The 13,053-nt window shown below is 41.6% G+C and overlaps 1 protein-coding gene across 1 annotated transcript in view; it reads left to right on the top strand.

Annotated features, from left to right (window-relative positions):
- The window catches only part of trim71 (tripartite motif containing 71, E3 ubiquitin protein ligase), a 39,594-nt gene that overhangs the window by 11,001 nt on the left and 15,540 nt on the right, over positions 1-13,053 (top strand). The window contains exon 2 of the mRNA XM_034125160.1: positions 8,752-8,919. Coding sequence (XP_033981051.1) covers positions 8,752-8,919 — 168 coding nt within the window. The remainder of the gene's footprint in view (positions 1-8,751; positions 8,920-13,053) is intronic.

Below are 13,053 nucleotides of genomic sequence, written 5' to 3'. Positions count from 1 at the left end.
TACATATCCCCAGTTCCCCTTAAGTGAATGTGTGTCAGTCTGAATTGACGCTGTTTGGCATCACAACGCTGTTATGAAAGTTTCTCTGGTATAACATGGGTGATGTTAGCATAGCAACCGAAGCTAAACTGACTACTTGCTAAGCAGTTTTCTACAGGCACTTTTTACTGACGTATTTTTCATTATGATTCTACTTGTGATAGTCGGACATGACAACCTGTGCAGCCCATGTATTGATTCCATCCGATAGCTGCTATAATAACAAACAAAACGTCTGCCTGCTCTCCACAATGATCAATAACAGCGAACGGATGGTCAAAGTAAGGTACAAATAAACAGAATCACACGAAGCCTGGTTAGTGTTGCCTGACTTTATAAAGTGTGTTTTTTTTAACAAGTGTGTGGTTGCGTTCTAGTCACTTTGCTCAGCACTACTGCTTGTTACAACTTTTATTTGCCGTACTCGCCTTAAGTGTTAGCTCAGGTTAATCTCGCCCCCCTCCGACGTAAGCGTGACGTATGCGGTTCTTGCTTCTAGACGGACAACTTTTTGGTGCTCGAAACGAACCGGATTCCGGAGCTATGACGCTGCTCCGCTGCGGTGTGAACAGGAAAACCCGGTGCTTTTCAAGCACCAGCACCGAACCGGCCCTGAAACACCGTTGGTGTGAAAGGGGTATAACAGTATTATCTTTCTGAAGTGGCACGTGTGTTTGATTTCAGAAGCTTGTGTACATGAAGTTATAATAATGTGCATCATGAAGCATCTGCGAAATGCATTTTTGGAGTAAGATGGAAACAGTTGAGAAAAGGAATCAGAAGTAGGTTTACACATACGAGGAATTTCCCTTGGTGTATATGGTGCAAACATAAACACAGTTCAAGATGGATTGTAGGAAAAACAGCCAAAATATAAGACCATCTATAAAAAACTATTATAACGTTAAGATAAAGGAACATTTTGACATTAAATATAGATATACCAAAAATCTACGTACAGTATACTCATGCAAAATAATAAAATATGTGAAGTATTGTTTTGGAAAGTGATAAAGAGAGGTAGCTTGTGTACAAATGTGCAAAAATATTCAGAGGGTAGTGCTGAGCTGGCAAAAATGAAATAAATAAAGGTATGGTTTGCATAGTGTGCGTTAATGTAATCGAGTCTTTGGAGTGTCTGAGGCATTTGGACTGTTGCAGATTTTCCGAGCGTCTCCCTGTCAGAGGAGAGTTCTGTATGTTTTCTGAACGTGCTTCAGAGCAGCTCTGTTTTTTCTGGCACCGCAGTGTGACATTACATGGCCCTCGTCCCCTCCCCCCACTCGGCTGCACGGGGCGATCCTACTGGCTGGCTGAGATCGTGCCCTCTCCCCCAGTTCCCAGTACCTCCAAAGGGGGGAGAGAGGCCGGTCCTCCTCCCCACAGTGTGAGCAGAGGGCTGGTCGTCATGCACGTACACCAACGTTGTTTTTCCCTCACAACTTCAGTGTTGTGCTCTCGACAATCAAGAGCTTGGTGTGATACTGTCATCCCCATTACAGCAGGGGTACTCAACCTGCTTTCCCAGGGGGGCATGGTCCATTTAGGACATTTCACTGTAGGGTGGGTCTTCCCCTGGCATTTATTTTTTTGTAAACAAGCTCTGTTAGTCTATTGTGATGCTCTCTGGCTCCTGGATTGTTTATATTTAATTATGTCTGCGCTTTGTGGAGTCTGCTACTTTGTAGTTATCCTTCAAATTCATTTTTCATCACTTATTTACACTTTTACTTTGGTCTTTATATGATATAAATGACCTGAAATTGTCAGGAGTAATGCACTGGCAGCATTTGTCTATCTGAATTTATGTCTTTAAAGGTGGGGTAGGTAAGTTTGAGAAACCGGCTCGAGATACACTTGTTGTTATATTCCATGGAATGCTCTTAACATCCCGATAGCAATGAATATCTTAAAAAATCCATAAAAAAATGTCATCTGTGGAAGCCGTAGCGCTGTAAAAAGCACGACCAATCATCTGAGCCGGCCCGGCTAAAATAACTGGATGGCCTTACCTGCCTGTCAGCTTTCCATCTGTGCCCTCATTGGTCATGTGCGCGTTTGTGTGTGTTGGAGGAGGGGCTCTGTAAGGAAGTGGCAGATTTTTTCCGGTTGTGTATTTTCAAATTCTAGCGCACTCGGGCCGGTTTCTCCAGAATTACCTACCCCACCTTTAACTAACATTTATTTTACAAGTATTTCAATTTGTCTTTTTCTTGTGTGGAAATGACCTACATGTTGAGTCCAATAAATGCAAGGAACTGATGTGAAGGCCTGCTTTAATTTCTTAACACCGAAGGCGACTTCAACACAAATCTTTGATTCCAAAAATCCAAAGATATAACATTTACAACAAAAGAAATACAGTTAAAAAAAATGTGTACATTGGATTTTAAATAAGGTGGCATCAAAAACAAGCTAGAGCTAAAAAAAATAAAAACACCCTAAAATGGTCCTGTATGATGTGAATGAGCAGCGTAATGGGCAGAGAGGGAAACATCCGGTCACTAATGAAATACAATAACTCACTTCCCCCAGCCGAGCCCCTGCTCAGAGCTCACAGCTGATCACATGTTCAGCCGCTCCCCAACAGCAAACAGCATCACGTTCACTTCTCACTTTGGCCGTATCTCATTTCTGGGATTTCCCCTCCTCGACTCCTGTCCTCGTGTCTTAGTCCCGCCCACAGGAGATGCGAGCAGAGGAGTCGAGGAGAGAGGAGGGGAAGCAGCAGGCGGTCAGAGAAATGAGAAATCCTCTCCTCTGAGCGGTCATTTTAAAGAGACGTCCATTAATGATGACAGGAGGCACAGCAGCCCTCTGTCTGATGGACAGATGTGTTCATGATGACTTATATATTTACTTTGAATTCATTCACAGTGAGGTATAATGAGACAATAACAGGCTACAGATGCGGGGACACACACACACACACACGCACACACACACACACACACACACACACACACACACACACACACACAGATATATGTATATATATAATATATACAATTTCAGAATCAAACAAGTATGAGAGCACTCTCATAATAACGTATATATTAGATATCCTTCAACATGGCGCGCTGAAATTCATTTCCGAGTCACTACCGGAGGACCGAGGATTCGAGGAGTCGAGGAGGGGAAATCCCAGAAATGAGATACGGCCTTCCCTTTGTGTTGCTCCGTTTGGTTTGTTTTGCATATTACACGTCAACACACTTTTATTTTTTACATTCAAGATTCAAGGCTTTTATTGTCATTCATACATAGCTACAGTGTAGTTATGTCGATGAAAGTCTTAGGTCCCAAGCTCCTCCAACAGTGCATCACAATAAAACTGATAAAATAGTGCAAGTAAATAGAATAAAATAGAATAGAATAGAATAGAAGTAGTGCCATAAGAGTCTATATACAAGTGATACATGAGCACGATGCTTACAAATGACACTTGCTTTTGACTTAACTCATGTCTCTTCTGAACATTCATTTGATCTTGGATCACCCGGTGTTATAAAAACACACACTTTTGCTTGTATATTTTAGCTTTATTTTAGAGAATTCTGCAAATTGATTTTCAAAAATGGTTCTTGATCTGTTTTGTAAGTAATTAATCAAGTGAATCATTTAAAAATTATACAAGTTTAGTCAGAAATCTTTACTTCAGCATAGCTATTTAGATCAGCAGATGTATAATTCTTTAATACAAATAATTCATCAAGTTGGACATGCATGCACCAATGTAAAAAAGCAAGCATTTTGTCAGGGCGTGCGTCTCAGAGATACTTTCTGTAGGTGAGTCACCTCAGCCTGAATGCCGCCCCTCTAGGGTGTTCTCTGAGGAATTTACAACTTTGTTAGCACGACACCACGCCTACATTTCACGTCTTTCTAGAGTTGTTTTTCACATGCACTCTGGGAGTTTCTGGTGTGTGTTCTTGCTCGTGTGAGTGAAGGTATCCTATCCGGCGTATCCAGTGCATGGCCTGGCTGTGAAATTCCTGTTCTGTTCAAGTACCACGTGTGTAACGGAGACGCTGCTTTTCCTGGCGTCTGGAGAATTCGGCTTGTGTGTGTTGTGCATTTTAGTCTCTCAGTTTAAATATACTCAAAGCTTGTGAAGGATGGGTGTCAGAAAGAGGCAAGCGCTAGATAGGGGAACAGCAGCTTCCTCCTCCATGAAGACCTCTGGGAAGACGCAGTATCCTGAGCGAGTCGATAATATTGACAGGCATTCCAAGAGGCTGTGTGTTATGTAATATACGACCGTGTTTGTGTGTGTGTTTCATCTTGAGGAGCTGTTTATGGCTCATGAGCGTCATCAAAAGCCTGTTGCAGGATCTATTTCCTGAAATAGGACTCCAATGTTTTGTGTTGTTTTTCATTTGGCTATTTCTCCACTTACACAAAATCACAAATAGTTACTGTAAACATGAGATAATACAATCATGAGATATTGTAGATTGTTTTGAATGGTCCATATAAAATCGAATGAAAATGGTCCGTTTTTCATTATGTTTTGTGTGTTGAATGTTGAATGTATGGTTTAATTGTGTTTGCTTTCAGAATCTGCTATTCCTTACACATAATTAAAGCACTTTATGTTTTACAAGAGGAAGATCATATAATAATCTCTGCAACAAACGAATATAGTGATTGTTCTATATTTTTGCAATCATTTGGTAATCACGAGCATACAAAGTAGTCCAGTGAAACCATTCTGTAAACACCTTCATTAAACAATGCACAAACACGTGAATACATGAACGCAAATCCAACTGAAATCAAACATAAACACAGCTCAGATTTTTTTCTACCCTCCACCCTTTTTACCCGAAGTTGAATTTGTCTACATGTAGAAGCTGTAGAACCAAGATTTAAAATGCAACATTACGGTTGCACATTTGGGACTTAACATACAGCAATCGATGGGGGAAATTAAAACATGTGAACCGTCTTATTTTTTAATTGGAGGAACAGGAAACAGGTTTTTTTGGTTATTGGGAAAATGCCGGTAAAAGGTTTTTCCACATTGGACTTCCAAGATTTCCCACCAGCAGAAATGGAGGATTTAACCACTATATGGGGGATGTCGAGGACCTTTTCAACATCCATAAAAGTAAATTAGCATATTATATTGCACACATCCTGCTCCTCTGTTCTGTGGCTCACAGGCTGTATAAAAGACCTGATTAGCATTCCAAAGTCAATTTGATTTATATAGCCCAAATTTACAATTTTGCCTCAAGGGGCTTTACAATCGATCTAGCATACAACACCTTCTGTCCTCAGAGCCTTGGGTCTTCAAACAACTCTCCAAAAAGCCTTTTAAGGAGGAAAAAATAACTTCCAGGTAGAGAAAGGGAAACCTCTTTTAGGATATTAAATATATTCTGGGATGGAGATACAAGAGACCATCATGAGCATTGATGAAATCAGGTGTGGAGACTTCGTTTGATGGTATTAAAACAATTGATTTAAGCACAAAGTAATCTTATCTATCTTCGCTAAAGAAACAAATCATTACCAGTAAGGCTTTTTGACTGTGATCTGATATTGGCAAAACAACATTTGAGGGTTTTGTGGGAGCTGCAGCTTTCAGTAATTGGCCAATAAGCAACAGTAGAGGGATACAATCGTTAGATATTACTCTTCATGTAATCGCCAATATTGGCACAGCTTCCTTTGATTAGCAGCAGATCTCTGTCCTGAAGATATTTTAGGTCACCAGAATCCCTCCCTCACCCCCATCAATCTGCCTGTCCGTCACCCCCATCAGCCCGGTGTCCGTCATCTCCACTCTGGAGCCCAGCTGCATTCCTGGCTTTTGTGTGTGCCGTCCCCTTGGAATTTAGGAGATGGCAATGTGGTGAGGGGGGGGTTGGGTTAGGATGGGACTCACGGGGGAGAACATTGAGTGACGGTGCAGAGACTGAAGTGTAGGACAGCAGAAAGAGAGACAGGCAAGAAAAAGAAAAGGACTGAAGAAGAGCTTAAGGCAGAAAGGAGGAGGAAGTTGGAAGAAGGGTGTGTGTTTGCGTTTGTGTGTGTGTGTTTGTTTGTGTGTGTGTGTGTTTGTGTGTGTCATTAGATTAGGCTGCTTCCCTGGGGGAACAGCCATTATTGATGGATTGATTGCCGGCCCCTCCCCATCCACTCAGGTCTCCTGCCATTGGAGGCCATTCATCTGGTGTCTCTTTGGGATATGATGGCTACTGCATATTTAATTAGCCTTCCATTACAAACAATCAACATTCAGACAAGGGGTTCAGATCAAAGCTTAGGTTTTAGGAACAAAGGTTAAATGACATCTTGCCTTCTGATCCCATGGGGATCTATTGACTATGATCAGGGATGCTTTTACTTCTCCTGTCATACATATTATATACCAAATCGAAGCATACCTGCCAACATAACACCCTTTCCCAGTGAAATAAACCTCATGTGTTGGTTTAAACAATTGGGAAAGTTGATTTTAAACTGTATTTTCTCCACGCTTGTTTTTTTGCGGTTTCTTTTAATTTTGGCGTGTCACAGACGCTTCTGATTGGACCAGGAACCATGATTGGTAAACAATGGTGGAAGCCAGTGAAAATGTAGCATTGGTCTCTTTTTTAATATATTTTTACTTATTCAGTTTCTTTTTCAAACTCTTAAATCAGAGTTGGTGATTGTTTGCACAGTGAAGGAGTAATAAAGATGGATTAAATTAGTCGTCTTGTGTTTTTGTAAAATTCAAATTAAGTGGGTTTCATGATGATCAGCGCAGTAAAATCACTGTGACTGAGGCCCCGTCCACACGGAGACGAAACGGGTTGTATCCGCTACAGTTCTCTTATCGTATAGACGGTTCGTCCACACGAGGCCGACACGGAAACGCGGATAACGATAACGGCTCCCAAGGTGGGTAGATCTGCGGACGAAACACTCTGGGGGGCCAAACGGCTCCGTGTGTACGCCCTATACGATAATTTCCTGATAGCAATGACGCCATAGCCCCGCCTCTCCCCACCTCTGCTGCTCACCCCCGCATCACCCGCGTCATTGCTGATGTGTTTCGCCAACAACAACAACAACAATGGCGGATCCAGACGCTACTGACCATGCTGCAGATGTTAGTGCAACATCTACAGCTCCTCTACCACAACCATCAGCAACAAGTGGACATGGAGAACTACATGAACGACATGTTGCTAAATCCACCGCGGAGAATAAACAGAAGGGCAACCATGGCAACCATGCTCAGGGCGTCTTATTCGCTGCTTTTGGTGTATTTTGTGGCGGAAGTACAGCGCCACTTACAGGCCCGGCATATGTACTACAGCGTCTCCAGCGGGTTGAGCGGTCTCGTGTGGACGGACACGTTTCTGGTGCCGATTCCGTGTGGACGGAATACCTTTTTGATATCGACCTCGGTTCGTTTTCGTCTCCGTTTGGACGTGGCCTAAATGTCTAGCTTTGAAGAAGAGATAAATGAACGTTAAGAAAGTATAATTATTGTCTTCATCCTTATTGATTTCCTTTTATGTATAACTTGTGTAGAAAATGAGCGTGTCAACCCAGGTGTCATGTTTCCATCACAGCCAATCAGAACTCAGGCTGATAATTAATCATGAACACTGCAAAGTCATTTTTCCTGGGAATCAGTCTTGATTGTAAACCATCCCAATAAAGTCAATAGCCAGCTGAGGGATTTTTACTTAATAGTATAACATGGTTTTCAAAGGTCTATTATTCAACATTTAAAAAAAAAAATGCATGTTGTTATTATTAAGAAATAATACATTTACAAAGAAAACAGAATGCTTTCAAGCATTAATCACATCAGTTATTAGACTGTTGCATGCATTGACAGTATTCAATAGTTTGAATTATGTGACATCCATTTATGACCCTCCTCCACAGCTGTTGGGAGTTTGTTCAGAATGAGTATTGTAGTCCCTCTGTGTTAAAAAGAGAAACTCTCTGGGGTGCTGCTGCCGATGGAGCCTCCCTGCTAACACATGCATATGGATGACTTGCTCAACCTTCATGGGCTTTTCTCGTTAATTAGCCTGTGTGTGTGGGTGGGTGTGGGTGGGGGTGGGGGTGGGTGTGTGTGTGTGTCATCCTGCCAGTCACGTTTTATTGTCAGCCTCTGGTGATTCGAAATTAGCTCTCATATTGCAAGTCATTGTATTAAGAGGAAAGACGATAATGGATATATCTCTGTATCCTTTAAAAAACAAAACTTGATCACATTAATTTACACTTAATTAAAGTATATTTTTCAATAGACAGGGACTTTTTGGCCTTACATTATTTAAAAATGAAGATCTTTAAATGTTTATAAATAGTAAGAACGTAATAGAACTGTCATTAAATTAGGCATACATATACAAATGGAAATCTGAGGGATAATGTGAATATTTAAAAATGATCGGTCAGTCTCAAGCAATTTTTGAACATGTCATAGTAGAGGCACAACATACAAATATGATCCTAAAAATGAGCAGAATAGAGCACCTTTAAGGACTTCTTGATGGTCAATCTGAACAACAATGAGAGTATTCCAAATGATTAGTCAGTTGTTCATGCATTTAACATTTTAAAATGAGTAAGCTTGTCAATTTATGAGTATAGCTTTGATCGAAGTCTTATATGAAGTCCCATAGGATTTCTCTTTTGCTGTTTAATTGGGAACAAAAAGCTGATTTGTCTGTCTCCCTGTTCTCCCAGGTGTTTCTGTTCTTCTGTGAAACCTGCTCGGTGCCTATCTGTCGGGAGTGCAGTGTGGGCCGTCACATGGGCCACACCTTCGTTTATCTACAGGACGCCGTACAGGACTGCAGGTCCATCACCATCCAGCTGCTGTCAGACGCCCAGCAGGGACGCCAGGCTGTGCAGGTGAGACATGAACCAGGACAGACACTTTCAAAGGGATTAAAACATACAATATCCTTCAGTTATTACTTTTTGTACTCCTACTGTAAAAGCTTGAACTTATGCAGCAGTCTTGAGGGAAACATAAAATCTGCATAAAATAATACTTAGTGTTGTGCTAGAGCTGGGGGACATAAAACCATATTACTATTTTTGTCCAAATACTTCAATATCAATATTGTGACAGTATTGTAGGGTTGATGCTTTCACAAAATATTTTAACAATGAGAAATTTGACAAATATTGACAAGTAATGTTGATTTATAGCAAAGGTTAATAATGTGATAGCTCGAACAGTCAAGTAAATTCAGAAAATGACATCCATTCACTGTAAAGCAACCTTTTAAAGCAGGAAAAAAACAAATCTAAGACGATATTCATCCTCATATCAGAATATGGGTATAATATCAGATTTTGTCCTAATAAAAGTGTGTAAAACGGAATATAAATTCAGGACAACACGACCAGATGTCCTTATAATTGGTTCAAAAGAAAACCTGCTTGAATCACTCCACCGGATTCAAAAAGGCCAACCTAATTTAAGTCTTTAACTGCGGGAAGCTCATCTGCATGATTTCTTCAAGGTCTGACAAAAAGACAATCCTTGTAAAGGTCAAGCCGCACAAACCCAAACTCATCCATCTCCTGGAGACGCCGCGGAGAGCAGCTGTGTGTTTCCAGCGTCGCTCTACACAGATGATCAGCCTGAATGTGTTTTGAGAGTTTGACCAGTGCAGGGGCTGCTGGGACGCCTGAGGTTAGAGGTGTCCAGCTGGCCATGAAAGGGGGTTGGGTCACATGGGGTGAGGGCTGAAGGTCACAGGGGTGGAGGAGCGGAGAGGAGGATGGGGGAGGGTAGATTAGGTATTTAAAGGGGACCTATCATGCAAAATGCACTTTTGTACGTCTTTTATACATGAATATGTGTCCCCGGTGTTCCAGGGAACTCACCAAGTGTCAGAAAACACAACCCTCTCTATTTTCCTCCATACCCAAATCTCTAAAAAATAGGCGCTACGGCTATTGGGCCAACTCCACCAATCAGGAGGAGACAGCCACTGCCGTTTGAAAGCGCTGGAGACGCTGTAGTACATATGCCAGGCCTGTAGATGGTGCTGTTCTCACAGAATCTGCCCTTGCTAAAACAGATCTAAAAAATGTCAAATTGAGCAAAATGAGGCATGGCTAAAATGCATGATCTGTTTGGTATTTTGAAAAAAATAAAGTATAAATATGCCTTATATAGGTATGGTCCTACACTATATTATTCAAATATAGCATGATAGGTCCACTTTAAAGGATTTCTGAGAAAGGAACACTTTGCCCTACCCCCTTTTCAGGCACTTACCCATCCACTCCTCCCCCTCCCCCTCTTACACACACACACACACACACACACACACACACACACACACACACACACACACACACACACACACACACACACACACACACACACACACACATACACACACACACACACAGCCTGCCTACAATTACGTAATTATAGATTTGGTGGCAGCCTCCTAGACCCCCCCCGGTTGTTTCCAATCCATACAGTGACATAAGTGAAGAAAGGGTGAGAGGTTTCCGTAACAGTTTGATATTTGCCTAAACAGTCCTGATCCTCTTTGCTGTTCGACACTTTTTTTTTAGGAAAGTTGCAAGACTGACAATAGAATAAAAGAAAACATAGATTATTAGTGTTCAATATTAAATACTTAGCCATCCCTGTTGCTATAGCTCTGATAGAGGTGTGCCTATCACAGTTAAACATGATAAAGAACGTTAAGGAAACGGGAAGATTAAGCTCAAAATATTTAATGTTTAAGAATCCCAACCTGAACACATATACAAAAATATGCTGGATTACAAAAACAGATGGATTGTTATGTTCCATAATGCTGCCTAATTACCATAAAGGAGCTTCATTTATATAAATCAGAGAGGAAGAGATTCAGGAACTCACACACTTTTCAATCAAAAAATTCAATTGCCGTCAAAAAACGTGGTGGTTTATAACCAAATTTCAAACCCTTTATGTGCTCTAATTTACGTCTTGTGTTTTTAAATAACGATTAAAAAAACGTACATGATTAGTTGTTTGAAATAATACAAATTACCAACAATTTTGATAAGCAATTAGATTTCTACAGTTATTTCTACAACTGCCAGTTTAGCCGCTGTATTCAGGCACAGAAGTAGTCTCAGCTAAACGTGTGCTAACATGCTAATGTTTAGCAGGAACTGTTAGCCATGCTCACTAGCTTAGTGTAGCAAGCTAGCATGCTGCTTACATTTTCTAGTAAGCCCAAAACTCAAGGTATATGGAGGTGGTTGCTATTGGATACATTTTGACCTCATGTTAGGGGATAATAAAATAATAAAAGTTATTTACGTTTGTGGATATGAATGAGTTATGAGTTGTAGCCAAAGCTAAAAGGGGTAACAGTACTGGGTCACTCCCTAGCGTGGTCTAATGTGCCTGGGAGGTGTGGTTATTTAGTGTTATGACCCTTTCTACCAAACTTGAAATACTAGCTGTTCCACTAAGGTCATGTGACAAGCAGGCATGTACTGTATCTCTTCCTCAGAGCTTGACCTTTGTGTGATCGGGTCTCGCTTTGTGCCTTAATGGATGGATACTTGTGTCACTCTGGGTGTTCTGAAAATTCCCACATATCACAACACTGCCTAGTTAAATAGCAGTCACCAGACTATGTTTAGTAAAGCTAAAGATAATACCACAACACACACGTTATCTTGACCAATGAGAGACAAAATCCAATAATTGATGTAATGAACAGCACATGGATCTGTGCTGAGTCATAAGAAACCCCCCCCACCATCTGGCATTACGTTGGTTTTTCATGCGTTTGTCTATTTTGGCCCAGGTCAACATGAGAGTTAATGCTGACGCCAGATAATACACACACACACACACACACACACACACGCTCCACTCTGTCCCCTGAGGTCGGAAATTTCCGCCCACTCCACATCCATTATCTTCCCTGACCTCCGACCCTAGGCTTGTGACCTCCTAGTTGGTCAGAGTTGCGTCACGCTGCAATTATTTGATTGGTCGGTTTCACCCTCTTTGTGTTCCAAGATGTGCCTTTCTGGAAATGTTGAGAGGAAGACGCAAAGAGAGGAGATGGAGACACTGAGACAGGGAGGGATATTAAGAGAAGAAGAAGCCACTTAATCAACGAAATTCAGTTTTTCTTTACACACAGTTAAGATACACACATGCACAAACACATAGATTTTTTTATGGAGGCGTGTCAGAGAGAATTTGAGGTTTTACTCCACTAGGGAGCAATTGGGGGTTTTGTGCCTTGCTCGAGGAGACTTATCTAGTAAGCAGTCCACACTTTGTACTTTTTTTCCAATCGGGACTTGAACCGGCAACCATTTGGTTCCAAAGCCAAATCCCTACAGCTACTAAGAGCAAGAAGCAGTGTTAAAAATAAAAACTGAGCTGCAGTAAAACAAATCAGAAAAAATAGGAACATTTATTATTGATTAATTATTTGACAAAACAGAAGGGAATTTGCGTTTTAGAGGAACACACAAAGCTAACCGGAAAAAAAGGGTGTTGGAGCATTCATGGTTCCTCCCTTTCTCTTTCCTCATGTATTGATAAAACTCCCCCGGTTCTTCCAAAAGTCCCCCCCCCCCCCCTGCTGTTCTCTCTCTGGGGGCCGGATTTATTTGACCATTTAGCTGCCCACCTCAAATGGCCAGGGGAAAGAGAAAGAGGGCCTGCTGCCAGGCTTTGTTCCTGCAGGGCAGCAGTGGGGGAGGACGGTATGTGTCTTAAGACAGAGGTGGCAGATCATGACCTGTCGAGGTTTGGGGGACCTCTGATCCCTGCGGCCGATATCACAAAGGAGGCCTTATCCCACCTCCCCTTCGTCCCTGTGAGGTCCGGCTCACCCTGTGACCTCCCAGAAAACGCCACAGGAAAAGCCAGATAAAACACAGCAGGGAGAGGGAGGGAGACAAAGAGGGAAATTTGCATTAAGCCCAAATTGGGGATGGTAAAAGCTTACACCTTCAGTTCATGCCTTACAGCTGTATTTCAGTGCCTGG

Source organism: Trematomus bernacchii, unplaced genomic scaffold, assembly GCF_902827165.1.
Source record: "Trematomus bernacchii unplaced genomic scaffold, fTreBer1.1, whole genome shotgun sequence".
NCBI lineage: Eukaryota > Metazoa > Chordata > Actinopteri > Perciformes > Nototheniidae > Trematomus > Trematomus bernacchii.
This window is presented reverse-complemented; position numbering and strand designations above follow the sequence as displayed.